General features: G+C 36.4%; 1 protein-coding gene across 20 annotated transcripts in view; it reads right to left on the bottom strand.

The window, feature by feature from the left end:
• Positions 1–18,355, bottom strand: part of ICA1 (islet cell autoantigen 1) — a 150,464-nt gene that overhangs the window by 53,664 nt on the left and 78,445 nt on the right. The window contains exon 7 of one of the 20 annotated variants that reach the window (XM_055272598.2): positions 12,213–12,616. The exons of the other annotated variants lie outside the window; for them this stretch is intronic. Within the exon in view, the coding sequence (XP_055128573.2) occupies positions 12,581–12,616 (36 nt within the window). The 3' untranslated portion in view covers positions 12,213–12,580. Of the gene's footprint in view, positions 1–12,212; positions 12,617–18,355 lie in introns of those variants that run through there. 20 annotated transcript variants of the gene reach the window in all.

Below are 18,355 nucleotides of genomic sequence, written 5' to 3'. Positions count from 1 at the left end.
AATGAAATCAAAACTACAATGAGATACATCTCACACTAGTCAGAAGGGCTATTAAAAAGTCAAAAAATGACAGATGCTGGTGAGGCTGCAGAAAAAAGGAACGTGTATATACTGCTGGTGGGAATATAAATTAGTCAGCCTTTGTGAACAGCAGTTTGGTGAGTTCTCAAAGAACTTAAAACGGAATTACCATTTGACCCAACAATCCCATTATTGGGAATATATCCCAAGGAATGTAAATCATTCTACCATAAAGATACACGCACACATGTGTTCATCACAGCACTATTCATGATAGCAAAGACATGGAATCAACCTAAACACCCACCAGTGGTAGAGTGGATAAAGAAAATGTGGTACATATGTACCACAGCATACTACACAGCCATAAAAAGAAATGAGATCATGTCCTCTGCAGCAACATGGATGGAGATGGAGGTCATTATCCTAAGTGATCTAACACAGGAACAGAAAAACAAATACTGCATGTTCTCACTTAGAGTGGAAGCTAAATATTGAGTACATATAGACACAAAGAAGGGAACAACAGATACCAAAAGGCCCACTTGAGGGTAGGTGGAGGGTGGGAAGAGGGTGAGGATAAAAAAACTGCCTATCAGCTACTATGCTTATTTCCTTAGTGACAAAATAATCTGTACACCAAACCCCCTGGCATGTAATTTACCTAAATAACAAACCTGCACCTGTACCCCTGAACCTAAAATAAATGTTAAAAAAAGCATTATTAATCAAACAAAACAATTTTCTTCTCTTTACTTTAATAATGTGGTTTAAATGGGGGGTGGTAAGCCTTTTTATAGGCCAAATTCCACTGACTAGACCAGGGATGGACATCTTTACCCAAGTTGAATTAATCATAATGCACTGTGGTTGGCTAATTCAGTGAACAGCACCTGATCAAAGCTGGGTGAATCAGAGCCCTTCCTTAGGATTTCTGAACCTGGAGCTAGAGTGAAAAAGTCTCCTTCCTTCTCTATTGGCTAAAGCATTAGGGGCAGACAATCTTACCATTTGAATTTCTTGTGGTGTAAGGAACATTGATCTGAGAGAACAAAGGTGACCTACAAAGAAAAATGGGGGAGAGAGCAGAGAGAGACAGAGAGAGAGAGAGAGAGATACCGAGAGACTGAGAGACCTAGTAGCACTAAAGTTTCTGGATCCAGTTGCTTTTCTTATGGTCACATGGGATTTCTAATTAACTCCTCTGCTTGCCTCAATGAATCAAGAGGGCTTTCTGTTTTGTGGAATCCGGATAGCACGGACACAGGCTGCTTACTTTTGCCTTCTTAGCAATTCATATGAAAGGCTCTAAGTAGTTTCATGATAAAGATTTCTTTTTAACTTTGATTACTCCAGTGTTCCTAAAATTTATTTTAGAAACACAGAACCCTTTCCATTTATCAGATACCACCTATTACACGCCATAACATTTGTTTGGGAAATCTCTATTTTACAGAAGAGGAAATCACGACCCAGATACTCATCTGACAAATAAATATTAGATCCAGACTCAGGTGTATTTGGTTGTGTAATCCATGCTCTTTAAACCATGGGACACAGGGTCACAAATCTACCACCATCGACCACGTGACTAACAGTATTCTGGGATGTGCACAAAATGTTTAGATACCATCTCAAGAACCTCTGGTCAACATTGCTGATCTTATCAGTTTCAAAGTAGGCATAGGGAAACTTCAAGCCACATAGCCTGAACAGAGCTTCTATTATCAGAAATCTTGCTAAGTTTCTTTAGCTCAGGCTTCTCAACACAATAGAAAGAAATTAGCCCATCAAATTGCCTCAAGTGCACTGTGGTCAGTGGATTCCCTGTTTTTAGGGGAAAAATATGCAGAGAGGGTTATCTGTTTATTGTGCACCTTGGAGATGATGCCTCTATTTTATTTTATTATTATTATACTTTAAGTTTTAGGGTACATGTGCACAACGTGCAGGTTTGTTACATATGTATCCATGTGCCATGCTGGTGTGCTGCACCCATTAACTCGTCATTTAGCATTAGGTATATCTCCTAATGCTGTCCCTCCCCCCTCCCCCCACCCCACAGCAGTCCCCGGAGTGTGATGTTCCCCTTCCTGTGTCCATGTGTTCTCATTGTTCAATTCCCACCTATGAGTGAGAACATGTGGTGTTTGGTTTTTTGTCCTTGCGATAGTTTACTGAGAATGATGATTTCCAGTTTCATCCATGTCCCTACAAAGGACATGAACTCCTCATTTTTTGATGCCTCTATTTCCTTCATTATCATACCATCATCTTCATCGTCATTATTTTTAAGCAGCTTTGTTGAGCTACAATTTAATTTCAGATGCGCAATTCTATGAATTTTTGAACATATGTATATAGCTATGCAACTACGACCACAATCATGATATAAGACATTCTATATTCCTAAAAGTTCCCGTTGTAGTCAATTCCTTCCCTCAAGTCCCAACTCCTGCCAACTACTAATCTGACTTCTGTCACTATAGATTATATTTGTCTTTCTACAGTTTCATATAAATAGAATTATGCCAAGTAGTCTAGTCTTTTTTGTGGCTGAGTTCTTTCACTCAGCACAATCCTTTCTGAGGTAAGTGTTGTTGCATATATTAGTAGTGTGTTCTTTTTTATTTCTCAAGTAGTATTTAATTGTATGAATATACCATTATTTGTACATCATTTTTTGGCTATTTTGTTTCCAGTTTTTGGCGATTTTGAGTAAAGCTGTTATAAATATTTGAGCAAAAGTCTTTGTGTAAACACATTTTTCATTTCTCTTTGGTAAATGTCTAAGGGCAGGATTGCTAAATCATATAGTAAGTGTGTGCTTAACTTTATAAGACATTGCCAAACCATTTTCCAAAGTAACTACATCATTTTGTATTCCTACCAGCAATGAATACAAGTTCTATTTGCTCCACATCCTCATTAACATTTGGCATTTTCAGTCTTTTAAATTCGAGCCATTATAGTCATAATTATTGTGATTTTAATTTGCATTTCTCTAATGACTAATGATATTGAACTTCTTTTCATGTCTTATTTGCCACATATATTTTTAGTAATGTGTCTATTCAACTCTTTCACCTATTTTAAAAATGGGTTTATCTTTTTATTACTGAATTTTAAGAGTTCCTTATATGTTCTAAATACAAATTCATTGTCAGACTAAATCTGAAAACATTTTCTTTAAGTCTGAACTTGCCTTTCATTTTCTTAATAGTGCCTTTTGAAATAAAAAAGTTTTAAATTTTGATGAAGTCTGATTTACCAAGTTTTCTTTTATCGTGTGTGTGTGTGTGTGTGTGTGTGGTTTAATGCCTGAACAAACCTTTCCCTAATCTAAGGTCTAAAAGATTGTTTTCCTGCACTTTTTCTTCTAGAAATGTAGCATTTTTAGCTATTACATTTAGACTTGAGATCTGATTCAAGTTCACATTTACACATGGTGTGGGACAAAGATGTAGACTCATTTTGTTTTTCCTCAATACGGATACCCAATAGTCCAAGCACCACTTCTTGAAAAACTGCCTTAACTTGGCTCTTTTGTGTAGATCTATTTCTGGACTTTCTATTATTTTAATCTATATGTCTGTCCTTATACCAATACCACACTGTCTGGATTGCTGTCACTTTACAGTAAGTCTTGAAATCATGTAGTATAAATCTCACTCTTTTGTTCTTGTTTGAAATTGTTTTGCCCATTCCAGGTACATCACATTTCTATACAAATCTTAGGGTCAGCTTGTCAATTTCTACAAAAAAGCCTTTGGGGGGTTATTAGGATTGCATTGAATGACCAGATTTATTGGAAACAATTGACATCTTAATATCTTCTGACCCAGGAATGCAGTCTCTCTCTCCATTTATTGGGTTTTTAAATTGTCTTGGCATTTTTTTTGGGTAGCTTTTGGTGCACAGGTCTTGCATATATTTTGTTAAATTTATTGTTAAACATTTCATATTTTGATGCTGTTATAATTTCTAAAAAATTCAATTGCTAATTGTTCATTACTGGAAATATAATTAATTTTTATAACTTAAGCTTGTATACCGTGACCTTGCAAAATTCAACGATTAGCTTTAAAAGTTCTTTTGGAGATTCCTTAGAATTTTCCATAAAAATTCATGTGGATAGATCTATGTACACATGTTGTCTAAGAATAAAGACAGCTTTACTTCTGTTTTAATTTATATGTCTTTTATTTTTTTTGCTGTATTATATTGGCTATGTTAATGTTGAACAGAAGTTTATGTGAGAAAGTATATTTATTTTGTTCCTGATCTTAGGAGGAAACATCAATTCACATATTTAAGTGTACAATTAAATCATTTTCAGTATATTCTCAGAGTTGTGTAATCATCACCAAATCAATTTTAGCACATTTTTATCAATCCAGAAATAAACCCCATCTTCATTTCCTTTTGCTAATATTTTGATAATAATTTTTCTTGTCTATGTTCATGAAGGATATTAGCTTGTAGTTTGCTTTTCTTATAATATCTTTTTCCAGTTTTGCTATTAGGGTAACTCTGCCCTCATAAAATGAACTGGGAAGTGTTCACTCCTCTTTTATTTTTTTGGAAGAGTTTATGTAAACTTGATATTATTTCTTCCATATATGTTCGGCACGTCTTATGAGTGAAGCCATACAGAACTCAAGTTTCCTTCGTAGAAAGATTTTTAACTACAAATACGATTTATTCATAGATATAGGGCTTCCATGTTATTTATTTCTATTTGAGTGAATTTTGGTAACTTGTCTTTAAAGGGATTTGTCCATTTCACTGAGTTATCAAATTTGTTGGCTTAAAGTTGTTCATAATACTTATTATTCTTTTAATGCCTGTACTGTCTATAGTAATGTCCTCCTTAATTCTAAGTATTAATAATTTATGTCTTCTTTCTTTTGTTTCTGACCAATCTGACTATAGGTTATCAATGTTATTGATCTTTTCAAAAGGCCAGCTTTTGATTTCTCTATTGTTTTCTGTTTATGGTTTCATTTGCCCCTGCTCTTAATTACTGTCTTCTGTGTGCTTAGGTTTAATTTGTTCTTTTTTCCTAGTTTCTTAAGATAAAAATTTATATTATTGATTTGAGAACTTCCTTATTTTCTAATATTTAATGGTTTCAATTTCCCTCTAAACATTGCTTTAGCTGTATCCCACACATTTTGATACGTTGTGTTCTCATTTCAATTATTTCAAAATATATTCTGATTTCCCTTGTGATGTCTTCCTTAATCCACAAGTTATTTGGATAAATATTGTTAAATTTCCAATTATTCAGGGGATATTCCAGATATATATTTGTTACTGATTTCTAGTTTAATTCTGTCATAACTAGATTACTTTGCATAATTTTGATTTTTAAAAATTTATTCAGACCTGTTTTATAAACCTAAACACAGTCTATCTTGGTGAATGTTTCATATGCACTTGGAAAGAACATATGCTGTGATGTTGAATGGAACATTCTGTAAATGTCAATGACGTCAAGGTAGCTGACAGTCTTCTATATCCTTATTGATTTCTGTCTATTTCTTCCATTAATTACTGAAAATGAGTGTTGAAATCTTCAACTATTATTGTAGATTTGTCTATTTTTCCTTTAAGTTCTTATTCTATTTATTCTATTATCAGTTGTATACAACATTGGGATTGTTACACCCTTTTTATAAATTGGCCCTATTATCATTAATAAATATCCTTATTTCTGGTAATAGTCCTTGTGCTGAAGTATGTTTTTACCTGATATTAATAAAGCCACTTCAGATTTCTTTTGATTAGAATTTGCAGGCTATATATTAATCTATCCTTTTGTTTTGAATAAATCTGTTTCTTTACGTTTAAGGTGTGTGCTATGGACAGCATAGAGCTAGATATTGCTTCTGAAAAAATCCAATCTATAACTCACTTTACTCCATTTATATCTATAGAGACTACTATGAGACTTACAAAATATAACAAGAATAAATAGGGTTAGTCTGGTGTTAGATTTAAAATAAACTCATTCAGCTTTGAAATAATCACATTTTTTTTCTAAGTTGCTTATAAACCATCTAGAAGTGATCAGTTCTAGATTTGGTTAAGAACACAGTTCAGTATATTCAATTTTCAAGTTTTAAAATTCTCTTTTAAAAATAGGACAATATTTTCTTGTTATGCAATTTCTGGCACCTCTGATTTCTCAAATGTCACTGGCAGTATTACTGTGCTTGCATACATGAGTTCTTTCTGAGACATAATTCATCTAAGTCTGGTGACTAAATGTATTTAAATATAACTAGTACATATTTGCTCCTTTCATAAATTGAGCTTCAATTTTTCCCTAAAATCTTTCTATCATTTCCAGTTTAAATATCACTGACAATGGAGGTGAAAGTAAAACAGGGGCTTAGTCGCTTTGCTTTCTTTGCTTTCCTTATTAAGATTAAATCATATAAAATGCACTTTCTGGCTCTATTCACTGTAAAGGTCTACAAATAACGGCTAGCTTAGAAGCAATGAGATCATGGCCTCTGACTATCATGTCCCTCTCTAAGTAACCAGGGCTCCTTGACAAAACTGCTGATTCCAGGACTAGGGAAGGAAATACATAAGATGATTCTGAAATATTCAGTTGTACCAGAAAGCAAAGAAGGCTATTACTGGGGTCATGGCAAAAGGACTAAGGAGTCAACCTAAGAGACTCCCACTAGCCAAAAACGAGACATTGTGAGCCTCAATGAAGTTAATATTGGCAATGATTAAAACACATCAAATATATCTAAATCTATGAGTTCATAATAATACTTAAAAACAAGCAAATGAACAAATAGAAAAACAAACAAACAAAACCCTCACTGGGCACCTGTAGAGAATGCTAACGAACCAATTCAACATTTTGATAAAGAAAAAGAAACAAACATTTATCCTGTATATCCTATCAAATTGTCTGTGCTTCAGGATGACCTGATAATTGACGAGAGAAAGTTACCCATTGCTGAAGCATTCAAACTAATACATGAAGAAGGAAAATAATCTGTTTCCAGTAGCAGGCCTGTCTTTCCCAGGTACTATTTCACACTCACAACAGCCTTGTTGTTATTAAGATGTTTCATAAACCTCGGGCCATTCCAGGGTTTAGTTTTCCTGACACCATTACTTACTTCTTAATTCCCTTCTTCCCTCTCTCCCTCCTCCCAAGCAATATAATTGAACACCTATAGCTCTCAGTGCTGGAGATAAGCAGAGAATAAAGCAAAGTCTTTGCTTTCATGATGGTTATGTTGTAGTGGGTGAAACTGGACAGTAAATAACAAAAGTAAACATATTGTCTGTTAGATGGTGAAAATAAAGCATTGTAAGAAAGATACGAGTGCAGGGTTTGGAGGGGTAGTAGAGGATTCTGTTTCATATGGAATAGTCTTGGAAAGACTTTCTGAGAAGGTGATATTGGAGCAGAGACCTGGAGGAAATGAGGACGCAAACCATACTGATCTCAGGGGGAAGAGGACTCAGCAGAAAGAATAGCGAGCACAAAGGCCCTGGGAATAGAGTATGTGTGGCTTGTTCTAGGAAATGTGGTCAGTCTCTTTAATTATGTATTTCTTTTCCCATCTGTTTTACATGCTTTGTAAGTTCATCAACAAGTAGAGAACATGATCTTTCCTCTTAATCTAACTTAATGGGTGACTGAAAAACTCTGACTTTTGAAAAGGTACCTATGACAATATAAATAGTTGTAGTAATAAGCATCCACAGAAAACTCATTTATATATACATTTTTTTCTTTATGTTTTTATAATGAACCTAGTGCACTAGAAATGAATGAGCTTTAAATGTGCATATAAAGTTGTCCCCCACATTATAGTGTGAGAATTTCCCCCAAGATGGCAAGAAAAAAAATGAAAGCTGGGCGTGGTGGTTCACGCCTGTAATCCCAGCACTTTGGAAGTCTGAGGCAGGTGGATCACTTGAGCTCAGGAGTTTGAGACCAGCTTGGGCAACATGGCAAAACCCGGTTTCTACAAAAAAATAAAAAAATCAGCTGGGTGTGGTGGTGAGCACTTATAGTGCTACTCAGGAGGCTGAGGTGGGAGGATCACTTGCACTGTGCTCCAGCCTGGGTGACACAGCCAGACTCTACCTCAAAAAAAAAAAAAAAAAAAAAAGAGAGAGAGAGAGAGAGAAACAAATGAGACAATTCATACTCTTTAATGCAGGTAACACAAACACATCCACTCTTAGCAGCATCATTCTACCACTGCGCTGAAGAGAATTACACCTGAATAGTGGGGGAAAGAAACTGAAGAATGAGTAAGACTTTAAAACAAGGCCAGAGAGAAATGCATGTTCCACTGCTAAGAGAAAGAGAGGAATGAGGTGGTTAAACATGGCCTTGGAGACAAAAATTCCACCATCTGGAGGGCAAAAGAGAGAAAGGATCATCTCATGTGCTTGTCAGGTTCAGCGCTTGAGGTAAGGAAAATGAGATGGGGCGGAGTGAGAGGTTGAAAAGAATGTGGGGGATAAAGTGGGGAGGGGCACAGAGTGGGCTGGCCAAGGTGATGCTTAACCTTGCTCAAGGAGGGAGCAGGGTAGAGAGATTTCAGGGACAGGGAAGTTGAAGTCAATAAAGAAGCAAAAGGAGAGGAAAAAGAGGGAAGAATCTGTATGGTTAATGCTGTGGCTAAGATGGTTAATCATCAGTATTTTGCCAAAAACAAGGAAGATGTGGTTGTCATTTTACTTCATTTCCTCCTACACATTCATTTTAAACTCTAACAATTCAGTGATAAGAAATAAGCAGTGACAACATTAGGTTTTCCAGCTACATCTCTGCTGAATTTATAGGAGTTTAAATTGAATCATCCAGATAATACTCCCTTTGCATGCATGAAAACTGTTTAAGATAAGGATTTTTTTATATCCACCTGAATAAACCACAAATACAGCTGACACAATTTCAACTGATTTATAAAAACACGGCATGCAACCTTCATTCAGATACTCATTTTCAGATAATAGTGAAAAAGCCACCAAATTTCTTCCCTACTTGCTCTTCAGAAGTTCAGGTTTATACATGTTCTGATAACAAAACAAAAATCAAACAGGGATTATGGGTTCAAAAGCCACCTAGAAAAACAGAGCACACCAATGCCTCATGGTCATTTTCTAGGAATATATCAAATATTGTACTGGATCAAAATCTCAAAATAATTATCTCAACGATGATTCAGGAGAACTGGGCACTCCTAGCACAATCCACTTTTTGGAGTTTCCAAGGAAGAGAGCTGTGATTCTCCTCTGTTTATTCCCCCTCTCCTGCCTCGTCAGTCTTTGGTTCCATAGATGGCAAAGGGGAGAAAAAGGAAGTGAACACTTACGGAGGGCCTCCTGTTTTACAACTGTTTCATTCTGCAACTCCCCTCATTTTACAGAGGAGAAAGCTTAGGTACAAAATACTGTTCCCAAAAGCAAACAGCCAGTGAGTAGAAATGCCAGGACTTGGGTTGGATGTTGTCTCCTCTTGTATGAAACACAAACTTTGCACCCAGGCCCTGCCTCTCTGCCTCAGCCCAGAGGTCTCCTTTCCCACGTTACCTTCCAGGCACCTTATCCTCCGTGCATGCTGAGCTACAGCAGGTCAATCCCATCCACATGCTTCTGTACTTCCTCTGCCTGAAAAGCCCTCTTCCTTTTTGTCCACATGGTTAATTCTCACTCATCTTTTAAGCTTCCGCTTAAGGGTTTGCTCCTCTGAGAACCTTTTCCTGTAATGCCCCTCAGCAGAGTTAGCAGCTTCTTCCTCTCTGCAGTCAGTTCACTTTGCAGACACCCTTATGAGACAAAACCATGGTAAGTGCCACCTGATCCTGTGTGTGCTCAGCTACCCTCCAGACTCTAAGCTGCACGAAGGGGGAAACCACACGACTCAATTTTCTAAGGCTAGGGCTTTGTGCCTTGTGGGCAGCAGGTATGCACAACAATGAGTAAATGAAGAGACGATAGCAGAATGAGTGAACAAATCACTCCTCAGGCCTGGCTTTTCCCACTACATAGTACTGCTCTTCAAAAGGGCACAACATGCTCTGTTTGCTGAATTACTGTTCAGGCTTTCTGAGACACCATCCCTCATCCTTATCACCACCACCACCACTTACTGATTAGGTGTCAAACATACATGCACATATTCTCATTTGACTTTCACAATGTATCTACAGCATAATTGTGGTACTGTATTTCTATTTCACAAAGAAGGAAAGCAGGTTTCGGAAACATTAAGCACTCAACTGGCAGGGGTGGAGCCAGGATGTGAAAGCCCCTGCTCATTTCACTAAACCACTTTACCTCTTCAATTATACCAAATCTCAGAACAGCGAGATTAACTTTATATTACCCAAAATGGAGTGTCAGCACTTCGTCTACTACTCTCTTTCCTTACCACTTTGTTAATTTATTACATGAAAATATTCTAATGTATAAAAAATTTGGTTTTTGACTTCTTATTTTAAAATACAAACTATTACCCACTATGCAATTACATCCATTGATGTATGATCACAGAGAAAAAGGTCTTCTATTTTGAAGCCCATAGCAAGTCAAAATAAATACAGTCAAAATTATTCACAATGGTGTAGTTTATAATATGTAGATACATTTCAGGTTAATTTGATCAGTTTTTACATTGTCCCAACATTCTTAATGTTTGCTCAGCTGGTGAATTTTTTTTTTCTGTTTTCTGTTTTTAACTTAAGGAAGCAATTCTGTCATCAGAAAACAGCTAACTGGGTTCACTTCCTCTTTCAGGTCATTAGTGGAAGCATTAGGTCACAAGACTGAGCCCAGCGCACCCTTTTATCAATTTCTCTCTAATCAGAGAAGCACACATTTCAGCAGAAATTCTTCAGTAAAGGTCTACAATATTTTTATCCCACTGGTATTTCCTTTTTTATAACTTTTATTTTTATTAATCTTTCTTTTGATCTATTTGCTATGTGAAAAGCTGAGAGAATTTGCTTCTGTCTGTCTCTTGGCTGCCTAAGCTAAACCTACTTGTATTTTATAGTATAGTATAGTTTTATTATGCTTATTGATGGCCAGTCACTGTAAGTAAACACAACTCACATCCACAAATCAACCAATAAATTAACAGGTGAACTGATCTGCAGAAAGTGATTCTGTTAGGGAGACAGTATTTATTCACTCTATAGTGGGTCCTGAATAGAGTGAATGGGGAAAAAGATCAGGTCCTTCCCTTTATGGATCCATTATGCTGTCACTGAATTTCCAAAGTGTGGTTGATATCGGTGTTCAGAAGCATCTGGAAAGACTGATACATTAACAGCACTTTCAGCAGTTCCCAGACATCCAGGGTAAATGCAAACTCTGTAATGTGAGCACAGGACCTTCATGATCTGGCCCTGGCCCACTTCTCTACCTCCATCTTTGGCTTCTTTCACATTCTTTTCTCTAGCAAAACTAAACTATGCACAATCTTCCAGCTCATCAAGCAGTTTCATCTTTGTAAGTTCCTTCCTTTGTAAGTTCCCAGTGTTCATCCCCTTCCATGTTGTTCCCATTGGTGTCACGTTGTTTCTCCTTCACTGGCCCTTCAAAATTCAGCTTGTGCCATACCTTCTAGGAAGCACATATCTTGATTCCCAAAGTCTGATCTTAGATGCTCCACTTTCAGGCTCTGAAAGCAGTTCGTTATATACCTCTATTACCTCACAAGACACTTATCACATTGAATGGTCACTGTATTTTAATTGACTGTTTTCTACATTCCTCAGGGAGGGTATGGCAGAAACCATATCTTGATTTTGTTGCCCCAGTACTGATAGTAGGTGCTAAAAATGCTAGTCAAATAACTTTTAACCTGGTGCACAGAAATATACACCATCTTGTGCTTTGGGTCTGTAGCTTCTATTTTTATAGTCTGATGACTAACATTCTGTCGCTTGGTGTGGTCTTTTTTTTTTTTTTTTTAAAGAAGACATTGCTGCAGTAATTGTGTGCCAAGAAGGAAGCTTGTCCAGCTGCTTCAATTTCCCATTAGTCTAAATCTTTAAAACATTTTCTGTGTTAAGATTTTACATATTGCTGTACCATTTATTTGCTCCTTCCTGCCGGAAATTACCTCATTCTAATTTGCTCTGTTCTGGAAAATGTGGATCCCGGGTTCTTTGTACACACCTGATCCAGTAATGCTTGGTGTCAGTGATGGCTCCTTTCGTCATCATAGGCCTGACAGCATTTCAGCGTTTCAGCATGATGACCAGGTGCTCTTGTGGTGGAATCTGCTAGCTTTCCACCCAAATCCATTTGCCCTTCTATATTTTTCAGACTCCTCTGAAAACGGTTGTCGCTATGGACAAAGTTCTCTACAATGGAATCTGAGCAGAAGTAACCTGCATCACTTCCAGGCTTGCCCATAAAACTCTTCCATACAGGCTCCTGTATGTGCTTTCTCTTTTTGGGATGACTGAGATGTCCACATCCAGGGAACACTGAAGGGCAAGTTTTAAGGACTGCAAAGCTGTTGTCACCCGAGTCTCTAAATGACTTCTTAGAGGAGAGCCACCCCACCAACCTGGACGCCTGGCTGGGAACACAAAAGAAAAACTTCTGTTGATTTAAGTCATAGACTTGTGGGTGTCTCTTTGTCCCATAACCTAGTCTAGCCTATCCTACCCAGGTGGGGAAGGCTTTAAGAAGAGGCTAAATGACTTAAGATTCTAGCTATAATGCTGGAAGTGGGTTAAAGTCTAACAATCCCATAGACAACTGACAGTGATCCAAAGATTTATTATTTCCATTACTAGTCTGACCATCAACAAGAATGTCATCAACAGCATCAGATGATTACTAAAGTGTTCACAAATTCTCAAAATTCATTTTCATACCACTGCATTTGTAAAGAAATGTTGTATAACAACGATTGAACGGTTTTGCGGGGTTGCTAAATGTGGTGGGATGAATCTGAAAACTGCTAGAAAATTCTTCAATGTTTTCTTTTAGCATAATTATTAGAACTAAGAAGTCCCAGATGACCCTCTGGTGAACTTCTGGTGCTCTTAGCCTTTTGTTCTAGTTCCCCAAACGAGTTTCCAAATGCTAAATATACTTTCCTTAGGAAGGGAGAACTTTTTTTTTTTTCACATTTTTACAGAAAGAATTCTCCGAATATTTAGGGCTGGGAGATATATGTTTGAAACGGTAAAGAACTTAAAAAGTTGGATATGTAAACAACTGAGATACTCCTGATTATATGGTCCTTTTCTTTTTAAAGGGCTTCTAAGTAACCATGCTACTAAAACTCACTTTATTCAATGCTTTTTTTCATGTAAGCTCTAAGACTCTATTCCCCCGTTCCTCTTCTCAAACTCCTTACTATCAGCTGCTTAGATTTTGTTGTTGTTGTTGTTGTTAACGTCTAGCTTACACTGAAGTGCAAAATATACAGTTTTTTTTGCTCCATAAACTTTTAAATCTGTATATACCCACATTAACCACCACCCAGAAAAACATACCAAACATTTTCAGCACTACAGAAGACTCCCTTGTATTCCATCCCCAGTCAATACCTCCTCAAAAAGATAACCAATATTCTGATCTCTATCACCATGAATTAGTTTTGTCTAATGTTAAACATTATATAAATGAAGTCATATATATATATTGTGATATCTAATTTCTTTCATTCAACATCACACCCATGACAGTCATCCATAGTATTGCAATGTAGTAATAGTTCATTCTTTTTCATTACTGTATAGTATCCTACTGAAGGAATGGTACAACAATTAATTTATCCTTTCTACTATTTATGGACATTTGGTTTACTTTCATGTTGCGTGAACATACTGCCGTGAACATTCTTGTAAATGTTTTACATGAACATTCATTCTCCTTGGGTATATGCCTTAAAGTATACGAGTTTTAGTAGACAATGTCAGTTTTCCAAAGTGGTTCTACCAGTTTACACTCCGACTATCAGTGCATGATAGTTCCTGTTCCTTCACATTCTCATTCATTTGATACTGTCAGTCCTTTCAATTTTAGCCATTTAGTGGGTTTTAATTACTATTTCCCTGATGATTGATAGTGTAAGTACCTCTACAGTTTTATGTTGGCAATTTTGATATTTCCTTTTGTCAGGTGTCTGCTCAAATGCTTTGTCCATTTTTTAACTAGGTGGTGGCCAGTCTTTTTTTTTTTTTTTTTTTTTTTGAGTTGTAGAACTTCTTTAGATGTTCTGGATACAAGTCCCTTGTTGGATACACATGTAACAAATATCTTCTCCCTCTCTGCAGTTTGTCTTTATTTTTTCTAAATGGTGTCTTTTAATGAAAAGATTTAATTTTCATAAAACATAATTTATTATTTTCTTTTATGGTGGTGCAATTTGCATCCTGTTTAAGAACTCTTTATCTGTTTTAACGTCATTGAGATATTTACCTATGTTTTGTTTTGAAAGAGTTATTGTTCTGCCTTTGGACTTTTAAGTCTATGATCCAGCCCTAGTTAATTTTTGTGTATGATATGAAATAGGGGTTGGGTTCCTGGTATTCTGTATAGATATCCAACTGATCCAGCATAATTTTTTAAAAAGACCATTATTTTCTCCAATGAATTACAGTAATGCAGTTAACATAAATCAAGTGACTTATATATGTGGAATTATTTATGAACTATGTCATCTGTTCCATCGGTCTACTGGATCATTCTTTAGCCAATGCCACACTGCCTTAATTAGTTTAGCTTTATAATAAGCCTTAATATCTGTAAATGTAAGTCCTCTATCTTTGTTCTTATTTTTAAAGATTATCCTGGCTATCCTATGTCCTTTGCATTTCTACATAAGTTTATAGTCATCTTTACTACTTACTAGCAGGATTTTGAATGGTTTTGCATTTAATCTGTAGGTCAATTTGAAGGGTACTGACCTCTTAACAAAATGAAGTCTTCTAATTCATAAATATGGTACATTCCTCTCTTTTCTTAAACCTGCTTTAATTTTCCTAAGCAATGTTTTGCAGTTTTAGTATAGAAGTCTCACATGTCTGTGATAAGATGTATTTTTAGGTATTTGCCATTTTCAGTTTTTAAGTGTGGCTCAGAAAATAAGCCAGTGCTTAATTAAGAAATGTGAGGCATGAATAGTATTCACATCACCTTGCTTAAGAGGTAAAAGGAACATAATCCAAATGCAAAATAAATATATAAATATAGTTAAAACTATCCAGGAGATTATCTGAATGTTCCAGTCTTCTTACTTCCTATGAGCTGAATGTATCTGAAAGTACATTATTACTGGAGCAATGTTCTTTGAACCTGCTCCTTTATGATCTAATTAAAGCTAATGGTAGTTACTTGCAAAGCTTATGGAAGAAAAATTCAATGCTCCAGTCAATTCCTTTCATTTCTTTGACTATGCCATTTCTTCCCTCTCCCACTTCTGGGCTTTCACATACCCTACAACTCTGCCAGAAACATTCTTACCCTTTTTTTCCCTTTTTTCACTTGGCTACTAACTATACAGTCTTCAGACTCAAATCGTAGAATCTCTGAGAAGCCTATCTGGACCCACTGGATAAAGTTAGTCATCCCTGCTACATTCCCTAACAAGATCCTTTATGTTCTCTTTTCTAGAACTAGACTCCCTGCATTTCAATTGCTTGATTAATGTCTGTCTTCCCTTCTACACTTTGAATTCTAGGAAGGCAGAAGCAGTGAGCACCTTGTTCACAGTTTTATTCTCAGAGCTCTGCACAGTGCCTAACACATTTTAATTGCTCAATTAATACTTGAAGGAATGACTATGAAAGTTGGGCAGAGGAGAAGAATAGGATTCTTCTTCCTTGGAAACAGAAGTCATTAAAGTCATTAAACCAACCATTGGGATGTTCCAAAGTGGAATGAATTAAAGGGACACCCATTATCCCTGGAATCCTAGTAGTTATCTTATGGGTGATATATTTCCTCTAAATTTTTTTTTGTTGATAAAACATAAAATAAAAAAATTAAAGGGTTATTAAAGAAGGCCATCCTTTCAGAATGATCAGTAGATCTAACACTCAGGATTTATTCTATTTTAAAAAACATTTTGTCTTTTAAAAACTTTATTTTTGTATTGTATGTTACAGCTTTCTATCTATTGACTTTAGTGTTCAATATATTTGTTTTTGCTTTTTTAAAGAAAACCCACTGTCACTGTAAGGTTGGCAATGTAAATGAGAATCTCCACATGGGGAGATTATATCCTTGGATGGTATATCCCTGAAGTTGCTGCCTCTATCACTAGTGTCTGCAGGGCACAGCTTCCCAGTAATAACATTAGCATGTACAGGGGACATGCAATGACTATTTCTATAGTTTTCCACAACACAATGGTGATTAGGCTAGAATCTCTAACCACAACTTTCCTAAAGACTCCAGAATAACAGACAAGAAATAGACATAAGAGAAGAAAGTTACAACTAAATAGACCGATTTACAAGATTTAGTTTGCTTTTCCACCTCTTGGTCTCCTATGGGAATGGGGGGGAAGATTAGTTTAGCAACCATCTGACACCTAAACCTACCTGACACTGAAACTTACCTACATGCCTAAAAGTCTTTACTTAAGAAAGTGAAGGTTCTATCTTAACAGCTAAAGACCATTCTGAGGACTTTTTCCCCAGATATTTGTCCCATTAAAGGCTATTCTAACCCCCGTCTACAGATGTGGTCCTATCGCAAAGCTTGAGCAATGCAGCCGCATTGGAATATAATCCAATAAGAGATACACACATACTGATGTGTATATGTTAGAGGTAGATATAGAAGGTTTTTGCAGAGGGGAATACTTTGGGGACAATTATATGCATTCAGTCAACAAACAATTATTAAAACCCCTGGTAACGTGGTGGAGTGGAAAGGGTATCCAATCTGGGGCTAGAAGGCTTGGGCTATGCCTGAATCAGAAGCTTCCTTCCTGCCTTTGTAACCCTGAGCAAGTTATTTAACCTTTCTGAATTTCTGCCATTAGATCTGGAAAATAAGCATGAGGTAAATAAGAGAGAAAATGTATATGAGAAGCTTTCTTTAAAACTGTAATGCTTAAGGCTATTATTATTAGGAGTTGCATGCAAGGCCCTGTGTTTAGCCCTATGGAGGTCAATTATGCCTCTCTGGAAGGGTGGTTGTGAGGGTAAATGAGATAAAAACACTCAAAAGCTACAGATAAGGCATGATCTCTACTCTTAAGGAAATTCCAAATTGTCGGAAAGACGAGACTTGGGCACAAACAATATATAAAACAATGTAGTATTTGAAAAACACCCTAAGAATAAAAAATATAGACTAGCATTTACATAAATTTATTGTTCATTGCATGGTATATTATCACTAACATAGAAAGTTACTTATTAGTCTCTATTAAGATGCTTATCTCACTGATAAAATAAAAAGAGCTAGTTATTTGCTAGCATCGTCTGCATACAGAAATCAACGGGCTTTTAACTTCCAAAAGCAAGGTCATAATCACTGTGCCTTCTAAATTGGCAAATGTGGTGCCTAGTCAAACAGAAAAGTGCTCAGGTGCATTTTGAAGTGCTTTGCATTTCCTATGGAAAATACCCCTCTCATTTTGTTCTGTAGAGTAACACGGAGCCTTACATTATAGATGTACATAATGGTCTGGTGCCATTTCCATGCTCCAAGAGGATTACAGGAAGGGCATGCACACTGCCTTTGCTCCAGCTATATCTTTTATCAATAAGATGCAATGTGCTCAACAGTGAAAGGGCTACTCTCTTTACTTTGAAATAACAGATGAATTCATATCATGGGTCATTTTGTTAAGAGTTTCGTGAAACAGTGCAGGGGTTGGAAAGGGGAGGAAATTTGCTCTAACCATGCTCCTCAGGGAATATATCACAATATATAAATCACAAGATAGCTTTCTCTCTTCCTAGGCCACTTAAAAATAATCCCTTTAGAATACATTTAGGTTTGAGAGAATAATTCATACTTGAAATAAAACCTAATGAACTATTGTGGATTAAAAGCCTATTGTGTATTAAATATACATGCAAGAGTACAGAAAAGATATTGGAAGGAGATGAGAGAGAGGCGTAAACCATCTTTAACATTATTTTGGACTAAATATTTTTCAGATAGAAAAGAAAAGGTGGGGTGCCATGGCTCGCACCTGTAATCCCAGCACTTTGGGAGGCCAGGGCGGGCAGATCACTAGAGGTCAGGAGTTTGAGACCAGCCTGGCCAACATGGTGAAACCCCATCTTCACTAAAATACAAAAATTAGTCAGGCATGGTGACATGCTCCTGTAGTCCTAGT

The sequence above is a fragment of the Symphalangus syndactylus genome, chromosome 3, assembly GCF_028878055.3.
Source record: "Symphalangus syndactylus isolate Jambi chromosome 3, NHGRI_mSymSyn1-v2.1_pri, whole genome shotgun sequence".
Taxonomy (NCBI): Eukaryota; Metazoa; Chordata; class Mammalia; order Primates; family Hylobatidae; genus Symphalangus; species Symphalangus syndactylus.
Note: the sequence above shows the minus strand (reverse complement) of the source record. Positions and strands in the feature narration are given on the sequence as shown.